The sequence below is a fragment of the Podarcis pityusensis genome, assembly GCF_964106645.2.
Source record: "Podarcis pityusensis genome assembly, chromosome: 12".
NCBI classification, from domain to species: Eukaryota; Metazoa; Chordata; class Lepidosauria; order Squamata; family Lacertidae; genus Podarcis; species Podarcis pityusensis.
In genome coordinates, this window is record NC_138037.1 from 13544103 (window position 1) to 13565936 (window position 21834).

The following is a 21834-nucleotide window of genomic DNA, read 5'->3' on the forward strand; positions in this document are numbered from 1 at the left end:
TGGCTCCCTTGGCCAATGGTCAGGAATGCCACAAAGCTGCACTCCAGCATCATCTCAAGGGCCACAGGTTAACCACCCCTGGTACAGGCAAGCAGCTCATCACCACAAAAGCTCATTACTAAAACCATTTCTGCAATGGATTACTTCAGACTGCTGGCAGCACTTTGCAAGTGTGAAAACACTTTTGTGAGTGCGTTGGGGGAGAACGGACCCTTACACATGGAAAACTAGAATGTTGCGGTTAAGGATAGACTACAACTGGGGTGGCCAACATGGTGTGCTCCAGATCTTGCTGGACTCCATCATCCCTGATCACTGGCCATGCTGGCTGAGACTGATGGGAGCTGTAGTCCCACCAACCTCTTGAGGGCATCACATTAGCTGCCCCTGGACTGAAGGCTGGTAGAAATCTTTGCCCTTGTAGGCAAGACATTGGATTACATGGCATTTGTTTGTTTCTACTTTTCCATTCCTTATGCTGACATTTCAAATGGTGCGAACTTTGTGAATGAAAGGGGGGAAAAGTGAAGCTGTGTGTATTCATTCACAATGTAAAGAGAATAGGCAAGCTGAATCAGTGATGAGGTGAGTGCCACTGTCACGGAAGAAATACTTCTAAACCCTCCACTATTTGATAAATCAGGAAAGGGCCACTCTTGGCCTTACAGTATAAATCAACTGTTGTCAGAAAGCTGCAGTTTGAGCATTACAGACATCATAATGAGGAAAGACCGGTCAAACGTATCATCAAGTTAACAATAACACAGACATTTGCAATTATTATATTCTGGTGCACAGAAAGCAGCTATGGAGAAGACACATGCAGGTTAGGATTACTAGTTTGCATGAAAAAATAGCTGGGTCACTTTCAAATTTGCATGTATTATATCACTTCAATGAATGTAAATGTTTAAATTGCCTGTTGTCTACTACTGATGCGGAGCAAAACAAAGAGGAGAAAGGTTATCAGTCTCACTAAAAACTGGCATTGCCTAGCGTGCGTATGTTCTCAGAGGATATCCAAGATGGCAAAAAAAGCTTTCTTCTCTGCTAATAAATGAATTTACAGACCCCTGCCAAGGTTAAACTAATTGAAAATAATAATGCATGCCTCTATTAACTTGCGTGTTTTAAAATTCCCAATGCTAAATATATTTGGGAGGATTTGGATATTAACTCACAATTTGCACTCTGTTCAGCTGAAATGCAAAGATCTAAATAGATGCACAGCCTATTAAACTACTTTGGATCGCATGATAATAACATGCACAATGGCAGCAAAAGTGCTGCTGTATACTTAGGTATGTGTGGAAAACTGTCCAGTTTTGTTCCACTTGGTACTGAGGTTTTTAAATTTATTACGGTTGCAAACACAAAGACCCCGGGATACAGGTTGCTATTAGGACACTTAACAAAACCACACCAGCATGGAACTTAAACTTGCATCAGGATGCTGGCAATCTAGTTTGCTAGGTCTGGCATGGGCAGGCCTGGCCCAAGACACCTGAGGCAAACCATAAAATGGAGGAACGAAGTGGGAGTGAAGATCTACATAGGGAATAAGGACAGGGAATAAAGTCAACCTTGCCCAATGTTTGAAGGCAGGCACATATCCCAGCAGACCCCCGAAAGCAGCTCCCACCATTTCCTCTCTAGGTGTGGGAGGAGGCTATCAGTGCCTATTATTCACTGAGAGGCCACTGTAGAGGCAGTCGCCTCACCTTGCCTCACGGGTGGGCTGGCTGGGGTTATGGGCAAGTAAGAGTTAACAAGATCTGATCTGGCTGATACCAAGGTAGGCAAGCAGGCAAGTTCTGAGAAAGGTTTCAGGTTGCTCAGGAAGATGGTTCACAAATGGTACAGGGAAGTTCACCTCTGGTCCTCCTCCTGCTGCACTGACAAACCATGAGCTGAAAACCTAAGAGCAAACCTTGGTTACAGCTCACGGTTTGCCACAAGCCCAGCTTCAGATGACATGCTAAGCCAAACCAAACGATGGCTTAGCTCACAGAAGAATCACAGGAGAAGTAAAGCGGCCACAATCTCCTCTCCGGGAACTGGTGTGTTTATGCTAAGCTTGCCTTAAAGTTATGCAAGGGAACTGTGAGGGGAGAGACTCCATCAGGTAAGGCCTCCTTCCACCTGCCTTGTTCCACCCTCTAGTCTCTGCTTCTCAATTTGTATTGTATTATTTTATGTACTGTGGCTTGCCGTTGTTCTACTGATTATAGTTTAGAAATTATTTATTGTAACTGTTGAGTGGATTTCTGTTTAACTATTATATGTTATTATTATTTTATACTATTCTAATAATTGTTGATGTTACTTTTTTGATGTAGGTTGCTTATTTTAAAGTTTTGTTTTATTATCACTTTTTTTTAGCGCATTAGATTGTTATAAGATGTACATTTTTTGTTTCTTCAGCTTGTAAACCGCCTTGAGTATTGTAAGATAGAAAGATGGTATACAAATTAAAAATGATGATGATGCGTGACTAGAGTAGGTTCCAAGTCAATAAAGGTTAGTCAAGACCTCTTGCTGCTGCTGCTTCTTTCTTCTTCTTCTTCTTCCTCCTCCTCCTCCTCCTTCTTTTGCTGAGTCAGTGTAGTAAGAAGTTGCTGCCCCACTTACAAACCATTAGGAGTGGGGAAAGTACAGTGGTACCTTGGGTTAAGAACTTAATTCGTTCTGGAGGTCCGTTCTTAACTTGAAACTGTTCTTAACCTGAGGTACCACTTTAGCTAATGGGGCCTCCCGCCGCCACAGCATGATTTCTGTTCCCATCCTGAAGCAAAGTTCTTAACCCAAGGTAGTATTTCTGGGTTAGTGGAGTATGTAACCTGAAGCGTCTGTAACCCGAGATACCACTGTACTGAGTTGGGGCTGGGGAGATTCAGGTTCAAAACCAACTCATCCATAAAAGCGACTTGAGGGAAATCCTATGTGTGTTGCCCTGGAGAAAAGGGCAGGATAAAAACATGAAAGGGTAAACTTGACAGGAAGTGAATGCCCCGGGTAGTCAGTCACATTTGTCTCAGCCATGCCTCATTCTACGCTGGTGGGGCATGGACGAAGTCCTGAGATAAGAGTCAAAAAGCAGCAGTACCATTAGACCAAAGGCCAGAGTCAAGTCCTGGCAGTGGAGCAAAGGCATAAGCTGGAACATTATCCTGATGCCAGAATAAACCTTTCAGCCAAATCCTTTGAACCACTGAAGGTCATTTGGGATCTCAGCACCACTGAGATCAATTTGCTCAAATTCACGTTAACTAATATAACCCAGCTGGAAACATCAACCAATAAAAGCTTAGCACAAAATGTTTAGGCTGCTTAAGAGTAAAGTTTCTGAACAATCCCTGAGGGCATCTAGATATTCTGAGCGCAGAAACAATGGAGAAGTGTTGTTAAATGAAATCTGTATGTTGTGCCAAAACGTCTCGAACATCAAAGCACAGCTTCTTCCTCTACACTAAGAAATTATCACTACAGATAGATAAATCGGAAACGGTCACAAAGTTCATTTTAGAGAATAAGACAGCAAATAATTGGCTCATTAGGACAAATATCAACGTTTTTTGATCTGCAAGGGTTTAGGAAGTTTAGACTATATATTTTTAAAAAACAACAACTTGCACAGATATAGTTGGTAGAGTCTTTTTTTTTTAAAAAATGTATAATTACACATGTTCTGCTTCTCACAAAATTATCATTTTTCACAGCTGCTCCAGCAAGCCAGGAAGAGAGCTAGTCTACCGCATATCCAGAGTTTCCATGATAATACATGTGACTAAGGATCACTTGAACCAAAGCAAAATTAACAGCTCTGATTCTGGTATCATACGAGGAAGAAGGAATAATCGAAAGACGCCCAAAAGAACCATCTGCCTCGTTCCAACTTATCAGAAGAGAACTCCTGCAGGGGATCAGATCAAACCACCTCTAAACCTAAGATGTTTTAATTCCAAGTCATCTAAGCACTCTCCCTGCCTGTCCCCAAATTAAAATTGATTGACAATTCCTAAACTAGAGAACACCACACTGAATACAAATACATTGCTATAATCAATTCTATCTGAATTTTTAAAATATGTATGTCAATTCTTTTTGCATATTTATGCTGCCCCCAAGTAAATGCTAAAAATGCTAATGTGTAAAAGATTCAATTTTTTTTTATATTTAGAGACAGTGTTATTTTATCCTTCTGTTTTAACAAACTTCATGCATATGCTTCTGCACTAAAAAAAAAATCTAGATATGAATAAAAACAATGCTCCACCGCTTACCAAGGGAATAATAAGAAAAGATTTGATATTATGCCATTATTTATTGTGATAAAATCTTATTCAAACAATGTATCTGTTCTGTGTGACTCCACTTAAACTGAACTAGCTTCATGCCAATTTAGATCTGTATTTTCCCAGTTATTGTGCCGACACAACATACAATTCAGAATTCTTTTATTTAGTTCTTTGGCTTTGAGCAATGTAATATTTGTGGCTCAGAACCAGCCAAGTTCATTTCTGTATGTGTGTTGGCTGTTCAATTTATCCTGACTTCCTGCATACTTATTTTAAATGCATGGTTAAACTTAATGTGCATAAAACCAACACATAAAACCAAAATCTCTATGAAATTAATTTTCTTTAAAACTACAGGCAAGCTCGGAGGCAATTTTGTTTCCACACTGCAATATATTTAAAACCACCACACACACGACTTTCAGCAGGTATACTACTACTGAATCACCTCTTTCCTCTGTTAAAAATAAAAAATGATACAGGAGATGATAAAATTATGACTAATATATTAATAGTATATTAGAACATATAATTATTATAACTGGCACCTGCCTTTCTTTCTTTTTTTTTTAAAAACCCCACCTTTTAAAAAATCCCTCTTTCAAAAATGAAAAAGATAATGGAATGAAATAAATATGGTTTTGAATGTCATTACAAATTTCAGAATCTATTCTCACTGATAAAAATTTGTATGCTGTGTTTGAGCAAACTGTCATGTTAATCACATTCCTCAGTCTGGTGGCTTCAGTAATAAGCAAGCTGAAAGGTAGGTGCTATTTTGTTTTTGTTAATGTAGTTGATGGGCTCCCCCCTTTCCAACACCCTAAGAGGGAAAAGCAAAATTCCCATTTACTTTTCCTGACCTCTGATTTAAAAACAAAGATTGCACATTATTTACTACTGGATGATTTCCCTGGAATTTAATGAGGACAAAGTACAAATATGACAGATGTAATTATCATAGTTTTATTCTGCACAGTCAGGGTCTCCTTGTGCTGTAATTGCAAGCTTTTCATTCAACCGCTGGCAGCAGAGTTATTACCTCGGTATTTTATGTTATTTCAGAGAACAGGAAAGAGGACTTCCAGCTCAGTTTTATTCCAAGGAATCTCTAAGCATCCTCGCATTGGAATAGTAATTAAAAACAACAACGATCAGCAAGATATTTTATCAGATTTCTTTGCAGATTTCTCTCCTTGTTGCTTTTTGAGCGCATTAAGTGTAAAAAAAACCACACACAAAAAACCCTGGGTTTTCACAACGTATTGGGAGGGATGGGAAAGTGGGGGCAGGGAGGGGGGCTGCTAAGCAGTTTCGAGAAAGAAACATGTGGGCAGGTGGCCAACGCATTGTCTGGTGCAAAGAAGGGCTCCCCCAGCATGTATTGCTTTACTCATTTAGACTCAAGCCAAGGTTGAGTGAGCCCCAGCTGGAGGCTGGACCACTGACCCTGGAGCTGGAAACACACAACTATACGCACACCCCTGGAAGCCTCCCTTTCCAAGGCCTGAATGTAATTGCTTTATATTACACTCCGGCTTCATCAAGCCCCTCACATGCCGAAGGGAGGCGAGTGGAAATAAAAAAAACTTTCTAGTCCAATTCATAGTTTATAGCTCTAGCGTTATTAATTTTCCGTTTGGAATACAGGGCAATTGTCACCTCACATCCAAAGGCTTCGTGGCATCAAATATGCCATTTTATTGGCACGGTAATTGCTGGAAGCTATTAAATTTTGAACCACTTCATTTATTTATTTTGAATTTAAAAAGATTATTTGTAGTTGGTGAAGAAGATCAAACCACTGTTATTTCAGGTCTCCACACATCTGCTACGTTTCATTAGCCTTTCCTATCTGTTCTTGGCTAGACTAGGGTTAAGTTCTCAAAACAAACAAGAGATGTTTTTAGCCCATCAGTATGAAAGTTAACAGGAGCAAGTTCTCTGCTGAGGACTTGAAGCTTACTACTAATATTGCACTTACAAAATATCATGCACCTTCAATATCATGAAAATAGTTAACACATTTTAAATATGGAACCAGTAAAATTACCAGACAATCATGGCATTAAAAAGCTATTTGTTCCTGTCAATAAAGACACATCAAGCAAGAATGAAGCAGAATTTTAAAACATTCTGATGTTACCCTAAAGCATACTTTGCTCTTGGAAACAACCAAGGACTGTGAGACAGCTTGTGTGACACACAGTGAAGCCACATTGAAACATCTATTTTGGCCAAACACAGTTTGATTTGTGTGAAACTGTAATGACTGGAAGAATTTGGACTGAGGTGTGAGAAATGGGACTAGATTTCAGTTACCCTTTGTGAACTCTGAAAGGAAAGGAAAACAAAACAAAGTTCTGATTCTGCTTCAGTTCACTTCCTGCAATGTCACAAATTTTGCCAGTCTAAATTATCAGGGCACACAATTTTGCCGTACAATAAATACAAAATGGCTACTTGGCTTTAAGGTGATCCCAATGTCTTTCCTCAAGATAGATGCTGTTTCAGAGGGCATCTGCTGTACCTTACCAACAATATTTTGTCAGTGGGGAAAAGCAATTCTTCCCACAGCTATGGGAATGATAATGAACAGTAAGAACAATCACTATGTCCCCAAGATATAAGGAGTTTTACTAAAACCTATTGCAGGGAGCTGGGCAAGTATTTACTCTCCCACCCAGAAACTCCCGAAACTCCCCATTTATCTAAACTCTCACACTGTGGCATTCTTAGCCAAATGATTAATACAGCTACTGAGAAAACACCCATTGTACATAGCTGCTATCAGAAGCAGGCAAACTGGTGGCCGCAAAGTCACAGGAAGGGAAATATTGGAGGGATGTCGCCATGTGGACTCAATAAATTGCTATTATAACTTGCATCACAATCAACCTTTTTCTTCCATCAGAACTAACGTTTTAGTTTCAAAAAGGCAAAGTAGTATTTTTTTTGTTTTATACTTACAATAGGACTTGCGTTGATGTAGTCCGAGTTGTCGTGACTGTTTTCAGCTTTCAAACATATCCTGCAATGATCATCTGATTTTTTTTAAATAAAAAAAAAGTTAAAATCAGTATTAATTCATATTTATGTTAAAAGAGATCTTTCAAAGAGCATTTCTGAACAGACCACTACTATTCAGCCTGTTTTTTTTTGCATACTTGCTTCTAAATATAGACATTTCCAAAAGACTGATTTAAATGGTTAAGAACCATATAAAAAGTGTTCTTGAAATGGAACTTGATATGTTGAGGAATAATTGCTATTAGGCAGGTGCCTTCGCTGTATTGTTTTCAGCGCCTGCTAAAAAAATAAAATGTTTTTATTTACACAAGTCTATCATATATTTTTTTGAAAAGAGAACTACTGATTTTATTTCTAGCTTGATACATTTTAACGCAACATGTTTTTAATGTTTGATTTTATCAGTATTTTCAAATGACTATTTTATATCATTTTATGTAAACAGCTTAGCAGTTTTTTTTATGATGAAGCAGTGTATAAACCTCGCCACATAAATAAATCAGTAAAATGTTTGGGTGTCTAACAAGTTCACTTAAAAACACACAACAATGTTTAATATAGACTGTGCTTCAGGTTCAGTAGCCCCTAGCAAGGGCATTAATGAAGCCAAACCTTTCCGTGTTCCTTCTCTGTAAGAGCATGACAATGCTTAAAGACCATTGCCAATAATAACAGGTTTATATTAAAGGGATTTCCACACCAAGTTCATATGTAGGGTAGCTGATGAAATTTAATAAATAGCGTCGATCTCATGGTACAGCCTTGTGCATTCAGTCTGATGTACAATACAGAATGTTTGATACACCTACCAGAATAAGCAAGTACATGGAATAGGAATGTGCTGCTTTTGGCTGAGCATGAAGAGCACAAAAAACTTTTAAAACACATATATGCCCTGGCTACTCTCGGCTCCACTTTCCATCCTAGGCCCAACACGGAGAGCAGCTGCCTTGTAAGCTCATCTATCAAAACCAACAGGTGCTTATACACTTGACTGGGTCTAACCGTTCTAACTACAAGCCAAGAGCATCGTGCACTTTTGGATAAAGGTATTTGTGTCCAAAAGCCATGCGCGAAAACCGCACCATGAGGCTGTCGAAATGAAATGTCCTTTACGCAAAACGGCACTTGCTGTTATCATAGAATTGTAGAGTTGGAAGGGACCGTGAGGGTCATCTAATCCAACCCCCTGAAATACCTGAAATTTTTTTTTTGCCCTACATGCTGGGGCAAAATATGATAGGGGTGATATGATAGCCATGTTCAAATATATAAAAGGATGTCACATAGAGGAGGGAGAAAGGTTGTTTTCTGCTGCTCCAGAGAAGCGGACACGGAGCAATGGATCCAAACTACAAGAAAGAAGATTCCACCTAAACATTAGGAAGAGCTGTTCGACAGTGGAATTTGCTGCCAAGGAGTGTGGTGGAGTCTCCTTCTTTGGAGGTCTTTAAGCAGAGGCTTGACAACCATATGTCAGGAGTGCTCTGATGGTGTTTCCTGCTTGGCAGGGGGTTGGACTCGATGGCCCTTGTGGTCTCTTCCAACTCTATGATTCTATGATTCTATGGGAAGTAGTGCAAAGCATACTTTGGAAGCAGCAGCATCCACCATGAAAAGTCTGAAGCACACAGCAAGACAAGATGGGCCACAGGAATATTAACTGTTCCTTGCACAGAGTGGCTGATAACAGTTCTTTCGACACATTTCCTCCTCTAATTGCAGCAACAGGCAAAGGGGAAAGCAATTAAGTAATGAATCCAGCTTAAACTGTACATACACGCAACCACATCTTGTGAGCGGTTCTTCTGGGCGTTTTCTTCCTTATGTGCAATGGTAGCTGCATTGGGCTCAGCCTGATAAGCACAAAGTGCTTCCCATTCTTTCTCCAGGCGATTCTTGTTCTTCAAGTGGTCTTCCATATAGGACTGAAATGAGAAAATTTCAGAGGTAGTATTATTTATACACTCAACACTCTGCTATTCCAATTAAAATCTGAATGGACTAGAGAGGACAAAAACCAGGCATATGCAAACTCCAGCCCTCCAGATGTTTGGGACTACAATTCCCATCATCCCTAGCTAACAGGACCAGTGGTCAGGGATGACGGGAATTGTAGTCCCAAACATCTGGAGGATCGGAGTTTGCCTTTGGCTCAAATTCAAGAACTGCTTGACTATGGCTGTCTGCCCAGGGGCTTGCTTCTTATCTATCTATCTATCTATCTATCTATCTATCTATCTATCTATCATTTATTTATTTGACTTATAAACTGCCCTTCATCAACAGAATTCAGGGTGGTTCACAAGATAAAAGCAGAAATAAACATAAACAACAAAACAGTAACCAACCACCTCCCACAAGGCTGAAGAATAGCCAAAGGCCTGGTTGAAGAGGAATGTTTTCGCCTGGTGCCTAAAATATATATAATGAAGGTGCCCTGGCGGGAGCATTACACAAACAGGGAGTCACTAAAGAAAAGGCCCGTTCTCGTGTTGTCACACGAAGAAAGGCCTTAGAGTCCAGGTCGGTTTATATGGAGAGAGGTGGTCCTAAGCCGTTTAAGGCTTCATCGGTCAAACCCTTATGGAACCCAAGTTTCTCAAAACAGCATAGCAAACTAGTTTTAAAGCTGAAAGAAGTTTCAAAAGCTGCTGGATCCCTGCAAAAGCAGGTTATGATATTGCTGAGCCAAAATAGGGCAGGGCAGGGCTGTGAAATAAGAATCAAGCTAATCTGCTGTTTGGCCATGTGGTGCAATTCATGAGTTCCACCTGAGCCACAAGACCCATGAAGCTGGACTTCTGACATTAGAGTCAAAGTGAAGAAAACAGGAACAGAGTTGACTTGCTTCTCTGGTTTCCCCAACATCTGTGTACACATCCTCTTGTCTCATGCCTAGAAAGCATTGATCCATGCGGTTTTCTGCTGTCTAGGCATGAGTCAGAGAGGTTTCTACTTCTGTCCCGCTGCTCCCCCCCCCCCGCAAAACTTGCTCTTTAGTGCTAAATCAGAGCAAATGTAAATCTGGAGAAAGTCCGATTGGCATTTGCTCCAATTCTGTGGTAAGCAGCAAGTTTTCCCAGGGGCCGGTGGCAGGGCAAAAAGAAGTCCAGGGCCAAATTAGTCATGGTGTTAAATGTGTTCTTTGCATTTAACCTGCATATATTTTTTAAAATGTCATCACTGGGGTGGGGTGCGGGGAGGACTGATAATTAACAGCGTCAGGGTAGGAGGCAATAAAACAAGGAAGTAGCACAAGAATGGCAAGACAAAGCAAAACTAACTGAAGTGAAGATCACACTGTACGCGTCCCATGTGAAGAACAGGCTGGTCCTAGCTTGAAGCAACACAATGCACTTTTATATAATATGCTTACTCTTCTCCTAAACCAGTCAGACTCCAATTCAAATCAAACTGAATTGTAATTTGATTACAAATTCTGTAATTTTGTAATAGTCCTTTCAAAGTTTCCAGATAAGTATTACCAAGACTGTGATGCATGCATACTCTTGTTTAATTCATATATATATATTACAAAAGGTAGGGGGTAGATTCAGAGAATTCAAATTAACAAAAATAAATAATATATATTATAAAAGAAATGTAGGAGATAGTTGTTAAATGCATATTTTTAAAAAAAAATCCAGCATGAGCTTATATTGTTAATGAAAAAAGTTTTCTGTTTTTTTGAGGTGCAAAAGATAATAGAACTTGTCACATTTCTTGTTTTGTTTACAGTAGTCAATAAGGGTTCCAAAAGTATGACATTTATTGGCCTTTTTCATGATAAATATTGTCATGGGATATTAATTTTTTGTGTGCATCTTAAGACTTTGCACACAATTCAACAAGTCCTCATGCAATGTCTGACCTACATCAAACTACTGAATTCCTGGCAGTTTGGCAATAGGCAGGGGGGAGAAACCCCACTTTTTTGACTTTGAGATCATGTCACCCCACTACAAATTTATTTGTATCTTCTTCCTGCATATCCTGATTAGTTACTAAAGAATAAAATACTTCAGAAACTTCAGAAGAATTTCATACATATAAATAATTCCAGCCTAGCTGCATCTTCAGAAAGGACACTGAAGAACTGGAGCAGGCACAGAAAGGATATGCAAGACTTCATACTTATGAAGAAGAGTCATCCATTAAATCTGATAAGCAGCCAATATAACTACAGTAATACCTGGGTTCTCAAACGCCTTGGTACTCAAACAACTTGGAACTCAAACACTGCAAACCCGGAAATAAGTGTTCCGGTTTGCGAACTTTTTTTGGAAGCCAAACGTGCTCTGTTTTGAGTGTTATGCTTCCGATCTGAGTGACACACATCCGTTTTGAGTGTTACGCTGAGGTCTGTCTGTTTTTGCTATTTATTGTGTCTTTTTGTGTCTTTTTTGTTTTGTTTTTGTGACTGTGTGGAACTCAGTTCAGCTACTGACTGATTGCTTGCTTGTGTGACTGCAGTACATTGTTTATTGATTTCATTTTATGGATCAATGGTCTCGTTAGATGGTAAAATTCATGTTAAATTGCTGTTTTAGGGGTTGTTTTTTAAAGTCTGGAATGGATTAATCCATTTTGCATTATTTTCTATGGGAAAGCATGCTTTGGTTTTGGAATGCTTTGGTTTTGGAACAGACTTCTGGAACGGATTAATTTTGAGAACAAAGGTACCACTGTATTACTACTTTGTGTTATGCATAATAAGCCCATGAACACAAATCACAACAGATGCTGTGATATCCATGGGGCATCTCTCTAGCAATCTATTAGCCATGATAGCCAAAATAACAGGAGGTGCATATTTCCAACATACCCTGAACTTCCTGAACTTTTCACTAAGACTGTTAGTAGACCATTGGTTTGACTCAACTTAGCAATTTCTATGCTTCCACTGACAGCACAGTCCCAACACATTTTTACTAAAAAGGTCCACTTATTTCACTTGAACTTATTTATTATTAAATTTCTACCCCGGTCTTCCTTCCAAAGGAGCCCAGGGCAACTTACAAATAAAAAAGCCAAGATAGCAGCCTATGAAGTCGCTCCTTCTATCTCCCAGAAATGGAGGTGATAATGAATACATTAGGTTTTTCCCTTTCCTTTCTACCAGTTTAGTAAAATTGTGATGCCATCCTTCTAATTGTACAGTGAACAGTATCAATGCTGATCTTCCTTGCAAATCAAAACATGCATTTGTTTGTGTGAAAATGCTGCCTGAAGTATAGTCTAATTTTCTGCAAAACATTCATGCACATTTGCAAGCTGGTTTATGGAAATCATATCTGCCAAGGGCAGTCAAGCTAAAAATAGAGGCATTTGCAGAAGTGGGAAAACTGTGAGAGGAGTACACATTTATTGCCGCTGAGATATTTTGGATTATAAGATTTGTTTTGATGGAGGCAGTGAGAAAATGCTGGTACTTGAAAACCACAGTGCCACCTATGTCTTTGGTCTTTCCAAGGTTCTGTGGTACTGTATTATTTTGATGTGAAAGGATTATCCCATTAGATTAAAAGGCATTTGGCACACATAAAAAAGACACCTCATAAAATAGATTTCCAAAGATTATACAACAATCCTTTCAGGGACTGGGGGGGGGGGAGCTATATCTTCAAAGCTCAAACTTCATCTGATTTTCAGTGGCCCAGTAAGCCTTCATAACTACAGAACCCTGCATAGCTACAAATGGAGCTTTGTGAAAACACCTGGATCTGACTTTGAAACCAGCTTAGTACTGCAATGGTAGCCAAAGTTCCACCTGCTGAAAATTCTCGACCCTGTGCAACTACTGCAGAAACAAAGCAGCCCTTGAGTATGGCAACTCTGTGGATCATTTCGTGCATGCAAAACAGCTACTTCGGGACACAGAAAGCTGCCTTCTACCGAGTCAGGTCATTGGTCCATCTAAGACAGTAGAATTTGCACTCTGCAGGGTTTCACATGAGGGCCTTGCTCAACCCAACCAGGCAATATGTGGCACTGAACTTGTTATGCACAGCATGTGTTCAGCCACAGAGCTACAACTCTTCCGCAGTTACGGAATACTCTCCATGAAAATGTGATGAAATCCCATTGTATAAACTTTATCCATTTTTTTTTTTACCTGAAATCATTTTAAGAAGACATGATGACACCTCTGTGAGAACCTGGCTGTGTCCTTAACAAGATGAATACAGGTACTCATCTTACCACAACTACATGGTTGCTTGGCCAGCTGTTTCAACGACACTGTATTTTTCTTCCTGGCCTCAATTCTCCTATGTGCTAAGCTGTGGGGTCCTTATCCAAGTGGTAAGGTTTACTCACATTTTTCATGTGATAAGCCTGTCTGGCTAAATTGCTACAGTCCAGACATGCTAACAACTTCAGTATCTTCCCATCTCCAACAACTCATGCTTTTCAAAGTGTTGGTTTTTTAGAATGGAGAAAATCGTACCTGCTTTCTCCTAAATTCTGGTTATGAGTAACACTGGAAATTGGCATACAGAAGTGATTTAAGATTAACCAGTCTTCATCAGAATTTTGCTTTGTTTATACAGTGTGCTGGGGGGGAGAATGTGCATAGCTCTTATGCTCCTAAAAAGGCAAACAATAACAAGGCACCATGCTGAACATGAACTGCAGACTAAAATAAATTTGCAGGAAACATAAAAACGTTTGTCAAGTGCAATTAAAAAATAGTAATTGAGATGACATATAACTTTTCCATCTAAATCACACGTTTTAATTTATGCTTCTCTAAGCATAGGTAAGGGACGTGGGTGGCGCTGTGGGTAAAACCTCAGTGCCTAGGACTTGCTGATCGCATGGTCGGCGGTTCGAATCCCCGCGGCGGGGTGAGCTCCCGTCTTTCGGTCCCAGCTCCTGCCCACCTAGCAGTTCGAAAGCACTCTTAGGTGCAAGTAGATAAATAGGTACCGCTTTATAGCGGGAAGGTAAACGGCGTTTCTGTGTGCTGCGCTGGTGCTGGCTCGCCAGAGCAGCTTCGTCACGCTGGCCACGTGACCCGGAAGTGTCTTCGGACAGCGCTGGCTCCTGGCCTCTTAAGTGAGATGAGCGCACAACCCTAGAGTCGGACACGACTGGCCCGTATGGGCGGGGGTACCTAGGTAACCCCTAAACTAGATTCGGTAGACAAAAACTTGTCTTCTGGGAAACCTTGGCATTGGTAAACTTAGCAGACCTATATCAACTGAAACCTACCCAGCAAAGCATGATGCCACATTCTGTGTTTCCAGGTTCATTTGTATTGATATCAATACAAAAGGTTTTCCACAGAGCATCTCGCAAAATGGTGGCTACCATTATAAAAGCTTCCCTATTTTAATAAGCAAGGTAATAATCCCCCAAGATACCTGCTTTTAGGTTATCACTCAGTGAGAAACTGCAACTTCTGTAGCCCCTGCTATTCTGCAAAGCTCTTGAAACAAATCTAACTTCAATTCCCATTATGACATTTGGAAGAAATTTGTCTCAATTTACTTGCATATTGTTGAAACCGGGGCATGGCAAAGCTGCTAAGGAACCTCTTGCCCTTAGATGAAGATCCTAAAAATATTTCCAAACGGAAGTGTCAGGCCAGCAGATTTAGCAAGTCTGGCATCTTCAGACCACACAGGGACTATGTCAATCCCTATTTTTCATTTCCAAATGGTTGTAAGGAGGACCAGAACAGGAGGCATAACTGGTGCAAAACCAGCTAGTGCACTGCCAAACCCCCACACTCAAGATAAATTTCTTGTTTGGTGTACTTCTTACTATATTCCCAATACAGACACTTCCATTGCTGGGGAAGCTCTTGTCTCAGCCAAAGAAAGCAGCTTCCTCCTGTTAAGAGGGGAGCTGTCCTTGGTACCAAAATATGTACTTTAGATGTGAATAGTACACCCATTCAAGGAAGAGATGTGCTATTGTTAGGTCAACTGAAGCTTAAAGCCCCGCTAATAGGAACGGAAACATACCGGTAATTAATGTTAAAGATTTGTATAACGTGGGCTTGATCTGTATTTGAGGCCTGCAGTATCGGAGGCAGTATGTCTCTAAATACCAGCAGTATGGGATCATGAGCAGGAAACTGCTTTTGTTTATGATTTTGGCTTACCACTGTGAGAGCAGAATGCTAGACTACATAAGCCACTGGTTGGCTCCACCAGGGCTCGTCTAACATTCTTATAAAACTTGTTCCATCTACCTGTTCTTACCTAGGTGCCAGTTTTTGCTCAAACACCAGTTTCCACCACTTCACATTAAGTTGGTGGATGTAGAACTGTTCACCAATACTGTCATATCTAAGGTTAAGATGTTGGAGAAATTATGAGCTGCTAGGCTCAGTGGCAGAGAATATGCTTTGCACAGAACACGTCCCGGGTGTTAGTATTTCATGCAGTCCGATGCTGCAGGTGAGATTGTTATAAATCACATGTCTGTCTGGGACGTGTCTGAGAAGACTATGGGAACGGAAGACAGCCTTATCTCTCTTCCGCTGTATGTACTTTGTAACGTACTTTCACTTTGGTTGTTCTCTGAGAGCTGGAGAGAACAGATGCCATTATGCCTTTGTCTGTACATAGTGTGGAAATAAATAGTAGTTTCACTCTACGATGCCTCAAGCTTCTTGCTGTGTTAAGCCAGAAGATTAGTGTGCATATATCAAGCTGATATATGTCGCTGGGCGCCCTGGAGAAGAAGGGAGATGCCTTTTTTAGTGCTGCACACATCGGAGGACGCTCGGAGTTCCAGGGGTTTGCAGGCCACCCCGGGCATTTTCCAAGACTGGGTTTAATCCCTAGCACCTCCAGGTAAAACCCTGGACAGCTGCTACCAGTCAGTACTGAGGTAGATGGAGCAAGTGTATGATTAAGTGTAAGGGAATTTTCTATTGTTGCCCATGCTGTTTGACCCCTTCAGCAGAGCTGCAATGCACTCTGCATGAGACTGTACTTGAAAACTGTACAACTGGTGCAAACTGTACAGCACCACAACTTTTGCAGGTATGTAGGTGCCTACCACACCAGTTCTCTTCTGCTTGCATTAGCTGGCTTCGAGGAGCGACCCAAGATGCTGGCATTTAACTTGTAAATCTTAAGCTCAGTGTACTTGAAAGGAACATAGTCTTTCCTACGAACACTGGAAGACATGGCTTTTCCAGTTGTACCCTTGTACAGTGTCTTGCTGAAGTTAAGTTTACCTGACATTTTATTTATGCTGTTTTTATGCTACCCTTCTCCCAAGAAACCCAAGGTTCCCCCCACTCTGTTTTATCCTCACATGAACTCTGTAGCAAAGCTAAGAGATGGTGACTGGTCACTGAGCTTCATAGTCAAGTGTGGATTTAAATCCAGGTATCCCTGGACTGGATCCTGGCCAATATGCTAATTACTACATCACACCTTCTGCTATGTAGCTTCAGGAACATGCTCACAGTTTGGAGTATATATGCTTATACTAGTGCTGGACTGTCACAGTGTCATAAGGCTCATTCATGTAACTATGATGGGTTTTGCTGGTATACGGAGCTACGTAGTGGGTTTTTCTTATTTTAGTTACTGCATACTTCTGCTGATTAATGGAATGTGGTAGCTTCCTGAGTTTTTTAAGTTTTAAGATAATTAATTAATTGTACACTATTGTTTAGTCCCGGACAGACTGTTGGAGCAGATGTCTGAAAGAATAACTAAATGCATATCCCCATCCCTTGGCCTAGCATACATTACATAATTTTTCTATGAACTCTACAACCAATCATAATAAAGTAAGACATGAATATAAAACTCTCACCAAGTCCGTACCAAAACCACATCCACATCTTGTGTACATCCTCTAAGTCATGGAAAACCCATTTCTCCCCAATTTGCTTAGAACTCCCTTGATTTATAATTCAGACAGCCAGATCACCCCCAAATGGAAAATTACAATTAAGGTAAGGATGCACTAGAAATCTTAAGTCTTGATTTATAGGCAAACATTGCTGTAGCAAACCTGTATGAAACTAGGTAACACTTAGGTTAATGCAGCACATCTCGTGTGTTTATGTTGTGTATGTATATATTTGGCATAAAATACAGATATTATCATCATATATATATGAATTCATTAATAATTTTTTTGCCAACTGAAAGGAGGTTTTGAGGTCCAATGATGAAACCACGACCTTTTAATTCTTAATGGTGGTTTGTGCTTTTAAAGAACTGGCACAAATGAAGACATCTCAAGTGAGCCAAACCTTATTCAGAGATTGGTCAGCACAGCTAACCATGGCTCAGGGCAGGTTTTTCTAAACCTTATACAATAGCTGTAATTACACACACACAGCTAGAACGGGCCACCCACGTAAGTTGCAAGTAGACAACCCTGTTAACTGGATCCATCTTGGAAAAGATCCAACTTCACTATACAGGACCTTCCTTGATCTGCTTCATAATGTTGCTCTCTAAAGAGTCCATGTCTGAAGCAGGCTGGGAGAAGGCTTCCCTTTAGCAGCAACCAGGATAGGAGGATGGAGCGGGAAAGACATGGAGGCTTATTTGCCTGGCATATATGCACCCCTGGAAAGAAGGAATCCTATCATGGGATCATTTCACACATTCTGCTAAACTGTTCTCATTGTTGTTTTAAAAGCACTAGGGCTTAATGTGAATGAGCAGTGTCTTCTCCATGGGGCAAAACAAGCCAGAGTCTAGTTGGACCTGTCATCTGCACCTGGGCTCATGGTTTTGGGTTGAGGAGAACAAACCAAGTCTGGTAAGCCAAGAACAAACTTTGGTTACCACTTGAGGTTTTCGTTTGAAGATAAAGCACAAGTCCAGGTTCGTACATCATAACAAAGCCTACCCCTTCCTTGTTTTAATAATAATAATAATAATTTTTATTTATACCCCGCCCTCCCCAGCCAAGGCCGGGCTCAGGGCGGCTAACAAGCAAGAATAAAAACAAGTTGAATGAAAACAACTTATAAACAAGATTAAAATACAACATTAAAATATTGAAACATTAAAATATTAAAATGCAGCCTCACCACAGGAGGAGAAAGGAAAAAGAAAAAAGAAAGAGGGGGAGGGAATCAAACTGGCTCCAAGCCAAAGGCCAGGCAGAACAACTCTGTCTTGCAGGCCCTGCGGAAAGAAATCAGATCCTGCAGGGCCCTGGTCTCGTGAGGCAGAGCGTTCCACCAGGCCGGAGCCAGTGTTGAAAAGGCCCTGGCTCTGGTTGAAGCCAATCTAACTTCCTTAGGGCCCGGGACCACTAGGGTGTTGCTATATATGGACCTTGAGGCTCTCCGTGGGGCATATCGGGAGAGGCGGTCCCGTAGGTAGACAGGTAGGTAGAACTGTTTTGTGTACAATTTGGCCAGAGCAGCTGAAATGGAGGAGGAGTGTTTATGAATTTTTGAGTTGTGTTGCTCAGCATGCTGCTGGTTCACATCAAGCTATCATTTGTTTTAAACCATGGCTTACTGTGACATGCAGAACAGTCCTGGTTTTGTTTAAAGCTGCAAAAGAGAGACCTTTGCCACATTAAGTGATACACTGCAGCTTTTAACAAAGCTAGAGGCTTCTTCTTCGGAAAGAACATTTTCTCTTGCAAGCCCCTCAGTTTCCATCTGCCTGTAGTAGTGACTGGAAGAAGTAACTGCTTTTTTCTCCAGCAAACCAAACCAAACCAAACCAAACCAAACCAAACCAAACCAAACCGTCAAAGGAGAAACCAAATCCACATTTCTTCACATCAGAAACGTAACACATGAAGCACTGAAAAAACCTGTGGGGAACAAGACACATTAGAAATGAATATTTTTAGCTGCCGTGTACCTACTTGAATAACTGCGAGAGAGTAATCTCCATTGAAGCAGGTTACCACCTTAAATTGTTCCATGTTATTAGTATTGCAACTAGTGGGCCTAGTCAACAAATTACATGCTGGAATTGCAAATATGAATGGCTTTTATATGTGGCTTTCACTGAAAACAGGCTTCTAATAAGTGAGCCAAGTTGCTCAATGCACTTGTCAGTTGCTGAACTTTCTATCCCTCGCCCTCCACCCATGATGCAAGAAAAGATCTACTGCCTCCAATTCTGAGATAGGTGGACTTAGGTACTGATGTTGCTGAGATCATATGAAGCTGTAATAGGTCATACAGAGTTTGTAGCAATTGCTAAGACAAATGTACTTATTACACGATAGACTCCTTAGGTGATGCAAAACTCAACTCCCCATTGCTGCTATGCAATACTTCTGCTTTCTAACCAATTAAGATGGGAGGGGGCAGCAATTTTTATTGGGCTTGATGTGTCTCAGAGCAGGAGTTGGGTTGAAAAAAACACACTATTAAACAGAATTAAAACTGAGACCCATTAGCTCATCTCCTGCATCTCACGGATGAACTCATCCCCCAGAGGCAAATTCAGTAAATTAACACTTTTGTCATAAAGTGTCAGTTGCCTTTCACCATATAATGTATGCATTTCATGCAAACAGAATAAAACCCTCCCTCTCTCTGCAATTCATGCCTTTCCTATGAGATTTCCTGACCCATCTCTACAGAATACATTAAAAGCACTAAAAACTGTTTCCAGAGAGGTCACAGAGGAAAATGTTTTGTACGACAGCACATTGTTTTAATTATCTGCTCTCTGAAAAGCGCCAGATACTGACGTCTGGTTTCCTCCCCCCTATCTGGAGGAATAATGCCTGTACGATATAATCCAATGTGCTTATATCGTCTTCTTTTTGATAGTGCACTGCATTACTGTATGGGTGATAGAGGTCCCTCTGGTGGGGACCTTCTGGGGTCGTTTGTCCACCTTTGGTCCCCGACTCTGCACTCAGCTCTCACCTGTGGCTTTCAGCATGTGACAGTGGCAGCACCCTGGAAATGGCTTCGGCTGGCTGGCTAAACCGGGTGAGGGTAGCCAATGGGTCTTGAACACTTAGTGAATTATGGACTTCCTCTGCATGAGAAGACAGGCTCTGGTGGATTGAGCAGACAAGACCAATAATGGGTCCAATGGTCAAGGTGGTTTCTACCTGTACTGTCGAGGGAAGCGAGTGGCAGGCGGGGCTTGCCAACCTGGGAAGGGAGCCCATCTAGGAGAAGGAAAACTCTAATCTAAAATCTCTGCTGCTTTGTGAGAAGCAAGGGCTACTGAGTACACACAGCACAAGTCTGGAGTGGAGATGGTTGGATGGTGTCTTGTAAGTCTCCTTCTGGCAACTCCTGCAGCCAAGCTGGTGCCAAGCGTATTGCTCTGCTTTCCTTTGGAGCACATCAGCGAGGCTGAGACGAGGGTCTTGTTGTACAGGACCTCCATGCACACTGCCCAGGCTTGCACTCCAAGGAGGTCACTTTGGTGCTGCTAACACACCCTGTTGTCTCTAATAATAATAATAATAATAATAATAATAATTTATTATTTATACCCCGCCCATCTGGCTGGGCTTCCCCAGCCACTCTGGGCGGCTTCCAACAAAATATTAAAATACTGTAATACATCAAACATTAAAAGCTTCCCTAAACTGGGCTGCCTTCAGATGTCTTCTAAAAGTCTGGCAGTTGTTGTTCTCTTTGATATCTGGTGGGAGAGCGTTCCACAGGGAGGGTGCCACTACCGAAAAGGCCCTCTGCCTGGTTCCCTGTAACTTGACATAGTCAGAGGCCAACAACAGCATCTGACCACTTTAAAGATTCAGTCTCGAAATTTTCTGGACCAGTCGATACAATACCACGGTGGGGTATGCTAGTCGATATACCAGAGTACCACAAAAAACATATTGGGACACTGGCAGCAACAGTGAAAAGCTCTCTTCAAAGTCTGTTAAGCCTTATTAAAACACTACTTGATGAAGGATTTTTTTTTTTTAACCACAGCACACACAAAAAAAGCTTCTCCTTAACTATTTGACACTTTCAAATAAGGAGTACAATTTGGAAAGCATATTAATTATCCAAAATTAAATGAGGACACATTACATATTAATTGAATCAGAATTATATAAAGCACTATATTGCTCTGTAACCTTTTTTTTTTAAAAAAAGAGTCCTTGGCTCCTCCTAGGAATCACATTTTTTTTTGTACCTGAAGACAATTCTATGCTACGTTCCAGACTAAATGACACAATGAAATGTTTACACTAAATGGCAACCTATGTTCTATTTACTTAAATTAATATACTTGTTATGCAGTGGCCGTTGCTAGCTCTGCTTTTCGTAATGCTCCAATAATAGAGTTTTGCAACATGTAAAAGGATTATTTCAATCCAATCAGCAGGTGCTGGGATCAGTGTGTGTCAGACAAACACTTGCTAATCTCCTTTCTTACACTTTGCAGCTGCCAAAGGTGCTCAAGTGAAATCCAAACGAAATTACTGGATACAACCTGGTAGGGACTGAGATGCAGGGCTTTGTTTCACCCACTTCCCTTTGGAACACCTGAAAATTACATTTTATTCTAACCATTGTTAACAATTCAAAGAGAACGGCATCAGGTATACATAT

General features: G+C 40.8%; 1 protein-coding gene and 1 long non-coding RNA gene across 5 annotated transcripts in view; one reads left to right on the forward strand and one right to left on the reverse strand.

Moving 5' to 3' along the window:
• The window catches only part of LOC308459190, a 481964-nt gene that overhangs the window by 106181 nt on the left and 353949 nt on the right, over nt 1-21834 (forward strand). For 2 of the 4 annotated variants that reach the window (XR_013977876.1, XR_013977879.1), the window contains one exon: nt 3720-7254. The exons of 1 other annotated variant lie outside the window; for it this stretch is intronic. This is a non-coding gene — a long non-coding RNA (uncharacterized lncRNA). Of the gene's footprint in view, nt 1-2424; nt 2521-3719; nt 7255-21834 lie in introns of those variants that run through there. One more of the 4 variants, XR_013977878.1, reaches the window with a different exon arrangement.
• The window catches only part of PTPRN2 (protein tyrosine phosphatase receptor type N2), a 610006-nt gene that overhangs the window by 47979 nt on the left and 540193 nt on the right, over nt 1-21834 (reverse strand). The window contains exons 15-16 of the mRNA XM_080974012.1: nt 9109-9256; nt 7269-7342 (exon numbers count right to left, since the gene is read on the reverse strand). Coding sequence (XP_080830138.1) covers nt 7269-7342; nt 9109-9256 — 222 coding nt within the window. The remainder of the gene's footprint in view (nt 1-7268; nt 7343-9108; nt 9257-21834) is intronic.